A 12,957-nucleotide genomic window follows, 5' to 3' on the forward strand; every position below is an offset into this window, starting at 1 on the left:
TAAATTTCTGCTTTCAATTCAAGACTCCCTTACCACCACTTACTTATACAGTCAAACTCTCTCAAAACCTCCACGACAGCTTTTAAGAACGTCACAAGGGAGCACAGCCCTTGTTTTGTTTAAATACCGTTGCACTACTTCAACAGACTACTTCTGCAGCAATGAGGCTGAAACAGCACTGCTACTACACCATGCATTTCTCAAGACACATCGATGCATTTAGAAAACTGCACTGGAGAAAAGTTTAACAAAAGCAATATGGGAGAGGAGTGGAAAAAGAGAAGCCTGGGATGCAAGCAAAGATTTGTCTTTCGGACTTCCCTAAACATTTTCAAGGCATGTCAGCAGAGACGAGTGGCTCTGAAATTGGAACAAAAAGAGGGGACAACACCTCACTGCATTAACCTCAACAATTCACATTTTATTACATACCAACAAAGACAGGAATCGGGAGGAGATATTGTCTCAAAGAATTCAAAGCGTGCATATTTCCCAATTCAAAGTGAAGATTGCATTAGGTGTGACAAGCATACAGTACAGCCAAGCCTGGAGCTCTGACAGGTAAATGTGAAGCTTGGACTTGAGTGATTCTTCCTTTCTGTTCCTACGGACATCACTGCACCCAATTCCTCTTGCCATTGGGGAAGACACACCTGAAGAAACCAGGTACAACGAGGTGTGGAAACAGACTCCCAGAGAAGGTCTTCGAAGAACATGCAAAAACCACAGAAAGGTGTATTGTAGCAGGGAACCCTGATCTCGGCCCTGAGCAGCCAAGCTCTTTACCAAACAGATCCTTAAACGGACCGGCAAGCCGCTTGGTGAGAACCTCTGCAAATTGTTATTTTTTTTCCCCTCCTCCATGCTATAGATGTGAAGTTACGGAAAAAACATAATTAAAGGCGACTACATGTTGAGGAACTGAATCAGAGTACAAATAAAAACTATTTCAGGTCCAAGGATGGTTGAATTATTTAAGTACACAGATGGGGGGAAAAAACAGTAGGTATGTAGTACCCCAGGACCAGGACTGGGAAAACCAGTTGTATAGGATGGGATTATACTGCAGATTTCAGCCATGCGCAGTACGTGGAACAGAGCTCACTGCACTGCGGTGTTTGTAGTTGCCAACCTCTTCTGAAAGCCTAGACTGTAAAACTCTGCCAGAGCAGGGGAGCTGCTCCTGTGGCACAGCAGACCTCGCTGCAGGAAAGAGAGGGGCACTGCCTGCCTCCCAGTCCACGCAGATCATGATCCAATCTAGGCAGGGGTAGAGCTCAGTGGCACTCATCGCTGGGTCACACACAACTCCCCAGCGACAGAGGACCGGCCTATTAGTGTGGGGGAGTTACCTGCATTCTAGGGAGTGGCGCTGTGCAGGTCCGGAGCTCAAGAACAACCTGGATCGCACCCCAGCAGGGGCTGGAAGAGCTGCAACTCATACACAAATAAAAAAACAAAAACAAATAAGAGCCCGATTCAAGTATTCTGATGGCTTAATGGACTCCAGTCTTTTGCAAAGTCACTTTCTGAAATAAATCTGTAGCCCCAGTCCTGGAAAACCCATGAGCTCTGAATCGCATAACTGGATCATACAGTTGCTTAAATCGGCAGTCAAAAGGCTTTCCAGATTTCTGCTTGTTGACCATACAAGGCTACTAATAAAACCAGTAGGACTACGGCCCACCAGCGGAGTTTGACACCGCTGGACAAAGACTCAACTCTTAATTCCCCAACTCCAGCTGCGACAAGGCTGTGGAGGAGCTGAAAAGGCACCCAGGGAGGTGTACTGCAGAAATTGACAGTTCCAACATAAGGAAGGCTTATTCCATGCCAAGAACATGAAAGTGCAGATTTACAATAACTGTCTGGACTTCAAAACGCGGGGATTGTAATTCAGAGCAATAAACAACCATCACTGTAGGAAACAAAAATATTCTTGGGGGATGAAATGCGATGGTCATTGAGCTTCATTCCTGTGCAACACACTGTAGAAATGTAATTCTGCATGAACAGGTTCCAAATTCAAATAGCTTAGGTGATTATACATATTCTTTTAAAAAAAACAGAGGTGATCATTTTCATTTTAGACATGCTTGGAAATCCTTTTGAAGTTTTCACTAAGTAGTAACACTTGCTTTACCAAGATGGATTTTTTTTTTCAGTTGACAGCTGTGTAAGAGTCATTAGACTGGACTGTAATGTTAAGCAATTGCTAAACAATAAAGCACTCGTCATCCCAACATGACAGAACACACCAATACAGATTTTTCAAATTCGACTTGCTGACCTACTCTAACTTGCCGGTCCCGCTGCACTGAAAGAGACTGTAACTGTCGTTACATAGTAGAGTAATTAATCCTTTTATAGAAATGATTTTTTATAGAAATGCAAAAAATGTACACTCCCATATCTACGTTATGTTCAACTTACAAAAAAAAAGCAATATATCCTAAATATGTCCTTAAACTAGCGTACTCGTTTTAGGTTACACAGGCTGCACCAGATATTGACAGCTTGCGTCCACCTGTAGAAACCGAAACAAGACGCACCAAATTCAGTACGTTAAACGTCTAAGTGTTTTTTTCCAGTAGACTACTGTACTGTACATTTCTTTTCACATTCCGAATAATTACTTTAAGTGTATCAATAAGACACGAAAATAACCGAAAAGCAACTCTCATAAAGCGCTGAAATTCAGACTGATTTTCCTCTGCATGTCCTTGTCACAGACATCACTAACGAGACATTGTACGTCTCAGGAAACTTGCAGATAATGAACAAATCGACCAAACCTTTAAGTTTACCGCAAAACGGAACTGAGATCAACAAAAACCCTCCAGTCACATAAAAACGTGGTGTTAAAAGCGGAGAAGTATTATAACGAGGTCTTCAAATCCATGAACCCAAAAGCATCTTGTTAAGTTTCATTGCTGATTATCTGCCGAGAGATTTTCCCCTCTAAGCAAGGGAACACTTCACAGGGGTGTCACCTGTAAAGCACGGGAATCTATTGCAACGATCACCATAAATGACGTTGCTCATCGAGGTCAAAGATAATATAAATCGATTTTCTGCATTACAAGGTCCAAAAACTGAAATCAAAAGTAACAGGTCAGGTTTAGAAGGCTATCACGACTACCACGAGCAATACCTCAGGATAAACATGATAAAATAAATAAAAAAACAAAACAAATACTCCACCGCAACAGAGCAGCGGAAATTTCCACAACAGCAAACATTTAGTTTCGAATAAAGATGGGATGTGTTTCTAGACGGTTTCGTACACTCTTGTCTATTTTAATGGGTAGATGCCAAACAGAAAAACAATTACAAACGGAGCGTTGACGTAAAGAGAAACGTATAAAAATTCTTAAAGCAGTAAAACGTTATCTCAGATTTTGCACAAGTGACACAATTACCAGTATACAAGAGGACTTTGTACAGCCCGATGTTTAAGTGGTACTGTAGCTCAGTCTCCACCCACCCTCATACAGTAGGTTTTTGCTGCCTATAGACCAACTACCACAGCCGCCTCTCTCCATCAGTTTTATTAAGAGATCTAATGGCAAGGTGCGTTGTTCCGTCTCTTCTCAACTGTATTCTTCCAAGTAAATTAAAAACAAGCTATCGGAGTCAATGCACTTTCGTGTAAGAGGAATTACACGAAAAGCGAGGCCCGTATTTATTTTTCCCCCAATAAAAGCAAACGATTTGATGTCCACCACAGCCACAGAGTATCGGAGATGTTACCTTGAACTCTGAAGGACGCTGAAACCTGTACCACTCTTCATAAAACAGCTATCTAGCTTGTTCTAGGCTCAGGAAATAACATACAAACAAACATACTTACCAGCACGTAAAAGGGTTTTTTGATGAAGCACCAGTAACAAAAGGAAGCGACTGAATGCCGACAGACGTCGATAGGTCCACACCTGTAGCTCTGCTTTGTACACTTGAATCGGCAAGCGCGTCACGACGAGACACTACGAATTGCTCCTGGGGGTTCTCGAAACGAGGAGCAGACTTGTTTTTATCTCAGCTTCTTCCAAGCTGTCAAAGAGTCACACGACGTCGAGCAAACTCCTCTATGAGTGATTAGCGTTGTCTGTTATATATATGAGACCACGTGACCGTGCGCCATCTAGCCTCCCCTCTTCGCGAGCAGTGAAAGAACTTATTCACTAACTTCAAAAAATTAAACTCAAGTTTCCTCTACCTACAGTAGTTTCCACAGGGTGACGTGAAAAAGAAACAAACTTATGACTTTAAAAAAATGAGATCATCGTATGCCACGTGTTAATGAAAATATGAAGTACTGGTTCTAGGGCAGGGCGGAGCGGGTGTGTTTTTTTCGGGGGGGGTTAATTGAGATGTGAAACCGAGATTAATTAGGCAGATATGCGAGATCCGTGCAGAATTAGTTTCAAGGCGCCATCTGCAGATTGTAATCGGTACTGTCCGCAACCAATGTTTAGAATAAGGCGGCGTGCATACAGAACATACAGTACTTACGGGGTGCGTGGACATGGAATAAAAAGTGCTACATATTTCAGGTTTTGATTAATTCCTGTGTGAAGGCCTTGTGGATTCCCACTACTCCCCCATGCATACTAAGTTTAATTTATTAACACTGCTGTTGGCTTCAACTACTCATATTGTACATATTTAAAACTTAAGGGGCTCAGAATGTTAAACAGGGCGGTGACAGGATTCAGGTGCTATTTTGGCAGTACGGTTTCTATGGTTTGGATTGGGTCATTCATTATTTCACGGGCATTTTTCCAGTATTTTCATCAGCAGAGGTCACACATACTGTATATAACATGATATACAGTTTCGGATAATGTACTGTATCTTAGAGTCAAATTCAAGATAACCCAATGCTACGTTCTTTCTCTTCCAATTGTTTATAGTATTTTCTGTCTGAAACTCTGGTGCTAATTCCGTTTGTAGTTATTTCCTTTGCGAAATAACCACTCTGGTTTTAAACCCCCTGAAAGCACATACTGTAGAGGAATAAGCATGGTGAAAATCCACCTATACTCCCATGGAAGTATATCAACGTACTTTTTAAGATTTTTTTTTCTGTCTGTTGCAATTTTACATGTGATATTTTGTCCCTGTTGTTTATCTAATTGCAGTAGTTCGTTTTTTTGTTCAGGGCTCTCTACTTACTGTGAAACACTGGTGGAACAATTTAATTGTCCCAAACAGACCCATTCAGATCATTGCTGTGGACACTCGTCATAATCCTTTAAAAGGAATAATGTTGCTCATTGAGACACTGTGGATACTGTTCTCAAACCAAGCAACATTTTGCTGTTTAAAACCTAAAACCTCATCTGTTGTGTCTTACTCAACTCGTTGGATACCACAGGGGTTGTTTAGAACCACAATCCTTTCCAAAGGAATAAACATCCTTACTGTAAATTATTCTACATCAGGGCACATTTTCTGACTTTCAGGCTCTCCAGTTAAACCATTATAATGGGCTTGCACTATTAAAATAGAATACAAGCATTACTTAGACATGTTTGGAAACTTTGTTAACTAAATGTTAAAAAAAGCTGTTAAAAAAGTCAAATAGTTGTGTTAGTTGCAAGTTCCAACACTTCTTTGGACTTTCTCCCTCCATAATCCACACAAGGCAAACGTTACTGCGAGCAAAACACAAGACATCATACAACCATCATTCAATTTTCAAAGAATATACCTTGGATTACAATTGTACTACATTTATATCTGCTCCCAGTGTCTTCTGTTCCTCGTGAAGAGAGTGTTTGTGAGCAGCGGAATTACACTTTTTTAAACAAACGTTTCCATTTGCTCGTTTCATTCTCTGCAGTGTCTTCAGCTATTAAACACCTCTTCAGTATCACGTGTGAAAGGCACAGTTCATGTCCTCTGGCTCTTCCTCCTGTTTAGGGACAGGCCTGCCTCTGTTATTGTGTGAGTGTTTTCTTAGTGATTCAGTGTTATGGTTTCTGTTTGCACATACAGTACAAGCTCTGCTTAATTCAGTTTTCAAGGCAGATCTGCCACCCAACCAGTTTTGCCTTTTGTTACAGTTCTCATTAGGAGAACCCCATAAGAGGTATTTAGCCACTGGATTAAGTTCTTAAGATCTGCAATTCTAACACAACACTGATACTCTCTAGGCCATAAGAGGTTGTTAGCAGCAACAGTAACTGGGCAGGGTGGCATTGTTTTATTCTTGACATTTGCTTATTGAAATGTAATAAAATGTGCGTACAAGATATTTGGGACGCCACATCCTTAATTCATTTCTTTTCTTTTAGAACAGCGTCTTCCTTTACATAACCTGATTAGTCTGAAGTGGTTAACATTGATTTTCAGAAGAGTAACATTTACGTCTGAAAGGACATGCATCTTTAAAAAAACTAAAAAGTGTTTTAATTCTTCCTAATTAATTCCCTGTTTCCTAATTCTTCCCTATTTCACTCGTCTTTAACATAGTTGCTGCAGTACTTTACTAATTAACAAGTGGTTTTATTAAAACAACACAATTTTGCATATTCACAAAAAGTAGTGACTTTCAATCATATTTCCACCCCTTTATGGAAAAGAAACCACAGTGAAAAGCCTATAGGTTATCATAAAGTTTACAGATGCATAGTGGTACAGTACCTTAAATGATGTATCACAAAACCTGCTATATCATATTCATATGATATTATTAGTATTATTAAAGGCATGTATATTGTTTTGTATGGACTTGCTTTTTTAGCAGGTTTAAGAAAAGTAATACCAATGTGGAGACATAGATCACAAATTTCATTAATTTTATACTTAATGCATTTATTTATCATACTTTTTTAACATCCATCCAAATAAATGAGTACCTTATATAACAATGATATACATTCTGAAGGCAAAAATATATATATATATTATTTCTTTCTGTAAAATTCTTATTTCAATTAACAAAGCAGTGTCTGTGCTACAGCATATCTGGTATAATAATGACCCTAGTCTGCCTGTACTTTTCTGTGATCTTCATTTCCTGTGAACAGGTGACCCATATTAACTTACCACTACACATCAATGTGGTCTTGCATTATTTTTAGACTTTTGCAGTTTTCCATTTCCTCTGAAAATGCAGTTAAACTGCAAAAAAGAGACATAGGTATCCTACAGTTCACGGGCGCAGTCAACAGTGGGCAACACTGAAAAGGCATCCTTGAAAACTGTACTTCACAATGGGATCTGTTATTATATGGCTGGTGTATGTGTAATACACAAGAAGACTGAAAATAAAAAATAACAATTTGAATAACGCTGTTCATAAAGACAAGGCCACGGAGCTTTGAAAGACATCCAGCTCACTGGGGGACGGAACAGTGTGCAAGGCTTTTTTGTGCTCTGACACACAGAAAGGCCTCTTGTTTTCAACTGTTCTTTATTACATCTGAGCAACTTTGCTTATTCTTCCATATCCCAGTATCCCAGGCAGCGGCATAAACCAGCCGAAAAGGTGAGCAGCCTCAGAAATCCGAGAGAAAAAAAAGTTAGAGCTGACTTAGCACCGTCTCAGTATCCACAGGCAAAGAAAGCTGGTGTGGTGTTAAAAAATATAAGTTGAACCAAAAAGGGCCAACAGTATTTTCTTGTCAGCATGAAGAACACATTTGCTAAATGGATCAATTTAACAGGATCTATCAAGTAGATTAGCGGGATATACTGAACGTTCGATTCACAGGTTGCTTTTTTTCAATACAATGGTTTAAAGTCCCTTTACTTTTGAACACGTAGGCAGTGATTATTCCCTGAATTGCTCGTTCTACAATATTTTAGTGCTACTGTAGGTATTCGTAACACCAGTCACCTGTTTCCTGTCATTTTTCCACCATGATCTAGGAAAATGTCAAAGGTGTTCTAAGGCTGCTGCACACTTCCTTGTCCAATTTCCCCTCGCTCAGTCATTCTGTTAGAGAGACAAACTGCGCCAGATAATTATATGAAGACATTACTTAAAACATTCAGTCATCTAATCTGGATTCTGAGCTTCCTGCCCATCTTGCCACATTAGTTCAAAGTGCATCTGGCAATGTCCAAGGCAATTCTTTCTCCAGAAGACTGAATGTAAACAATTTGAGTGTTCTTCTGTATATTTCTACTTTAAATGGCTGAAAGTTCTACAAAAGTCAGTACCTGAAAACATTACTTTCATTCAACCACTTCGGAACTTCTTTCACTGCTTTGCAGTGTCTTTGGCTCTGCATTAAGCTTAACCTAATGAAAATGCTCACCTTTAAGTGAAGGCTGACGGGGAAGACTCAGTACAAACAAGAACTGGTATAGGGGGCAGGTATAGAAGAATGCCAAGTCACACTCTCTGATTAATTGCTGTTCTTCAAAAATCAGTTCAAAGATGTTCTAATATTTTCAGAAGAGCCAGATCAGCAATCATTGGGATGAATCGTTTTCTCCTTTCTGCAAATTCAAGTTACTGGGACATTTCTCTGTGGCACTAATCACTGCTGATGGCAAAAAGAGTAACATACTGAGGATATTGAGGTGGTCTACAAATGTAGAAAAGCTTGTCAGGTTTTGCTGTACATCAGTCAGGCATGGAATCATCTGCAGCCAAGACAGCCAGCCAAAATCTGGCTCTGCTGCATATCTCTTTGAATTGACTTGTTTGTAGAAGAATCCACAGTCAGCCAGGATAAGGCGGGATCCATGTGTGGCTTGTACTGTACAAAGGACTTTTTTGTAAACGTGAGAATATTTAATCCTTGATGATGTGACTCAATCTTCACCTCTTCTTCATATCCATCAAGGCCAGTAAGAATTACATTGAACAAAATTATTCTCTGAATAGGTTTAGGTTGAAACAGGTTAAACAAGTGCAGCAATAACTGAAAGGTTCCAGGTCTGATGCATGGTTAACTTAGTCTGCAAAGGGTGTAGAAACAGGGTGAATCAAGGACAGGGTACTGAATGCATTCATTAGTGGTCACTGTATCTGTCAGCAACAAGCTGCAATTCTCTCAAAGCACATTGGACTCTTATCCGTATTCTTCAGTCCTCTCCAGGGATAAAGCTCATTGGCATTACGATTGGCAACAAGCGGCAGTCCTCTGTAGGGTGCCCTTATGCAGTTAGACAGGAGCCACATAGTTGCCTGGAAAAGTTCCAAAAGCTCGAGTCCTCTCTGATGTACCTGGTGTGTGAGAAAGGGAATTTGTATCAAACAAGACATCTGTGTGAACATTTTAAGTACATCAAAGTCATCAAAAAGCTGATAAATAAGAAAATCAGCCAAACCTGTCAATAATTTAAATTATGCTTCTAAAGATGCACAGTCATATTTATTGCACAGTGCATAAACCTTCAGTGCATAATGCAAAACGTTTGGAATTTATTAAGTGCCCTGGATTTCTCATGGACAAACAATGTTCAATGTACTTGGAAAGGCAGACCAGTAGGTGGCAGTCTTTCTCTTCTTTTCTGAGCCTGAAAAAACAAGAATCTTTTGTGGATGGGTTCCATGCAAAAAGAGATGAGTGGTAAAGAGGCGCTAAAGATGCCAGGGATACTGTTTTACATGAGAATGAAGAGGAGCTGTTATAATGTATAACTCTCCCAAATTACCAATAAGCATCTACCTTAACAATAGGCATATCTAGCTTTAGGTGTTTGTAAAATCTTTGCATCCTTTTTTGAACAAAACAATTAATTCATACAAACATCATAGTGTCATCTGACCCAATTTCAAAATCTGTAACACATTATTGCTGGATTCCATTAAGTCAGAGCTCTGGCTTTAAAAAAACAGAATGAATTCCATTTACAGATAGTGGTCTAATGTAATTTCAGAATACATACAGTATAAAAATAAAAATAATAATAATACACCTTCTACCTCCTAATTTTTAAGAGTATATACTGTACACAAATCTAACCGTTGACGGAAAACAGCAGGGAGAGGGCAGCAGAGCTATAGTTTGGTTAAGGTTACATGCTGAGCAATATTTGTTCTTTAGGGTAGGTTTTGTGTTACAAATACAATAAAATCATATTAAACACAACATAGGTGTGCTTTTTAAATAAATATTTAATATTTTTTTAATTACTAGTAATAAACAAATATTGTATTTCTATTTATATAAACCACTTAGAACATGAATCAGGTGGAAGAACTTTGTTTTGTCCCAGTGCATCATGGTCAGGAAAAGACTCAAGCTACAGTGGAGATGTTTGTTAACCTTCTGTTTCTTAAAGACATACCAATAAACATCTGCCACAAATCCATTGAACGGTAGGCAACGGAATACCAATAAAACATTCAAATGAGAAGAGACAATGTTGCAAGCTTAGGCTGAAAAGAAAAAAAATAATTTACCTACAAACCAGCCGTCGTCACACTTCTCCATCACCTGCACAATGTCTCCTTCCCACAGCTCCAGCTCGTCTCTATTCTGGGGTTTGTAGTTGTAAACTGCTTTATACCTGAGAGGGCAGAGTGGAAGGACAGTACAGACAGTTAGGAGCTGCAGACACATTGCAGACCACAGGCCTGAGCAACAGAAACTTCTCATACTCTTAACTGGACACTTCCTTATGTCTGTCCATGTGGACATAACATTGACAATGGACCAGTGACTCTTTAAACTTTAACCCGTGTCCTATTTGGCTTTCTTATCATCCCAGCTGAGACCTCACCTACTTAATTTAACAACATACAGTACGTCTGTTGAACTGCAGCAATTAAACACTGTTTCCAGGTTTAAAGCAGCTGCTCATTTAAAGGGACTTCCTGGATTAGGGTTGCCCACCTCAGTTTTAAGGCTTTCAGAAAATTGCACAACTTCAAACACACTTATACTTATACACTTATACTTATACTAGTGCAGCATGTCCTCCTGAAATATTAACTTACTGGAATCATTGATCAATTAAAATAGCAAGACAAACTTACAAAGTAGGTATGATACTTCAGAAAGAGGTACATCATTGACAACCAGTTCATTTGTTGCCAACACCATGGAGTATTTTATTTTAAAAAGGCAGTTTTTATGCCATGCTGGTCTGTTTAATTGTAAGTGTGTTACTGAGCTCTGTGTGTTGGGAGAAGTAGAGATTTGGGCTATGAACTGGAAGGTGGAAGTTTTGAATCTCTGCAGTGGACACTGCAGACTTGAGCATAGTACTTTATACCCACTCCCAGTCCTCCCAGCTGTACAAGATTACTGTGGAATTCTATGATGAACTGGTGCCCCATACAGAGTGGGGCATGTCACACACTTTCAGTCTGCTTAATGCTACAGAAACTGGTATAATCTCTAGCCTAATGAACCAATAGTCTTGATTATGAACTTGCATTTCTGTAATATGTGATTCTTGTTAACAAGACATAGAGTATAGACTAACGTGTTTTGGAAGTGCTAGAAATTGTATTAATACAAAAACGAATAAAAGAGTAAGCCAATTCTACACAGAATGCTCTATATTACAGAACGTCACAGGTTGTCCAATTAACCAATTTAACCTAACTAAATAGAGAAGGAAAAACAGCAACTGACATCACATTCCTGACCAACTAATGTCTGCATGATTTCTTGCGTGAAAGCAGATCAGCATCAGCTCTGTAACTCACGGTTGCCTCTGGAGCTGCAATGGACCAGGATGGGGTGGTATCTGTGGTATGGCTGAAGACTTGGAACTGCCCTGGATGGAGTTAGAAGGTAACCCATCCTAAAAGGATATATAAAGTAGTAATTAGGAGAGGTGATCAGACGCACAGTCTACAAATTTTCTTGCTTCTGGGAACAAATAGGCTGTGTTAATGACATACAGCTTTTGTAATTGCAATGCAGGGAGTTTGCATATTATGCTAGGGGACTCTAAGCAGGCCTTATTTCATAACCTCTTTTTAATTTTGCAGTGGTACCTTGCTTACAGTGTATAGCCTGTTGTGTATTCTTAGGTTAGTTGTCTTTGCATAAGAATTAGGTACTTTTGCTTTGGAACTGCAAATAAGAATTGCATGCTCTAAATAGAAAAACCATCATCTGAAGTACACCCACCTGCTTGGGGATGTTGCTTGACGTTGTACCCGCCCACTGGGAAGACACTGGAATTGGACTGGATGGTGACAAGGGAGCACCAGCTTGCCTGTTCAAGGGGGTGTGGCCTGTAGGGTGGCTCCCACCCCAGTGATTGGAGGATGGTCCTGTCTGTGGCGGGGAGGAGGCAGGGCTAGAGGTGGACTTGGTCCAATGGGAAGAGGCAGGCTTGGAAAGGGAGGTCTGAGAAGAAGGCTGGGAGGGGCCAGGCTGTGGCAGGGAAGGGGGGGGGGACTGTGGGGAATGGGGCCAGAAAACTGTTGCTCCATCAGCAGGAGCAGGGGAGGACAGGGACTGGGGGAAACGCAACCCGGAAGGACTCTGTTGCCCAGAGGGGGAGTGGCGAGGGTCAGGGCTTGGTCGGGGGGCGCTGAGTGGAGCTGGGGGATTGGGAGAGCGAGGAGAAAGAGGTTGCTGGGGCTGGGTGGGGCTCATCGGGGAGGGTGACATGGGGGAGGTGGGGGAGCCTGGGTGATCGTCGGTGGACTTCGTGCGTGGCATTTTGATCACCTGCACGTAGTTTGCAGGGAAAATGCCACTGCGGGAGGTGCCCTGGATCCGGCCCTCCAGCCAGCTGTCATCTACACGACGGGTCACAGTTATTCGCTCCCCCTGGGAGAAACACAGAGTTACCAGGCTGGGTACGCTTTCTCAGAAGACACCCCGATATTTAACGGTACAAGGACACTGCCAACACGGTCATCATATATAATGCTGCAATCCTGAATAAAAAGATGAAATCCCAAGACAATTATATTGTCCTGCAGTAAAGGTCACATTTGAATTTTGCTGACTTAAGAGAGTTTTGTGGTAATTGCAAAAATTCATTCATTATTTGATACAATCCAGGATTCATCTGGAA

General features: G+C 40.6%; 2 protein-coding genes across 10 annotated transcripts in view; both read right to left on the bottom strand.

The window, feature by feature from the left end:
• Positions 1-5,856, bottom strand: part of pdlim2 (PDZ and LIM domain 2 (mystique)) — a 67,087-nt gene extending 61,231 nt beyond the window's left edge. Inside the window, exon 1 of one of the 4 annotated variants that reach the window (XM_069183116.1) lies at positions 5,717-5,856. The gene's annotated coding sequence lies outside the window, so the exon portion shown is untranslated. Of the gene's footprint in view, positions 1-1,352; positions 1,377-3,853; positions 4,280-5,716 lie in introns of those variants that run through there. The other 3 variants (XM_015340717.2, XM_015340725.2, XM_069183128.1) reach the window with 3 other exon arrangements.
• A 949-nt stretch (positions 5,857-6,805) lies between these two features.
• The window catches only part of sorbs3 (sorbin and SH3 domain containing 3), a 62,212-nt gene continuing 56,060 nt past the window's right edge, over positions 6,806-12,957 (bottom strand). For all 6 annotated transcript variants that reach the window (XM_015362411.2, XM_015362541.2, XM_015362479.2 and 3 more), the window contains 4 exons: positions 12,057-12,707; positions 11,627-11,724; positions 10,373-10,479; positions 6,806-9,190 (listed from right to left, as the gene is read on the bottom strand). In XM_015362411.2, the coding sequence (XP_015217897.2) occupies positions 9,129-9,190; positions 10,373-10,479; positions 11,627-11,724; positions 12,057-12,707 (918 nt within the window). In that variant the 3' untranslated portion in view covers positions 6,806-9,128. The remainder of the gene's footprint in view (positions 9,191-10,372; positions 10,480-11,626; positions 11,725-12,056; positions 12,708-12,957) is intronic.

Source organism: Lepisosteus oculatus, chromosome 2 (assembly GCF_040954835.1).
Source record: "Lepisosteus oculatus isolate fLepOcu1 chromosome 2, fLepOcu1.hap2, whole genome shotgun sequence".
NCBI lineage: Eukaryota > Metazoa > Chordata > Actinopteri > Semionotiformes > Lepisosteidae > Lepisosteus > Lepisosteus oculatus.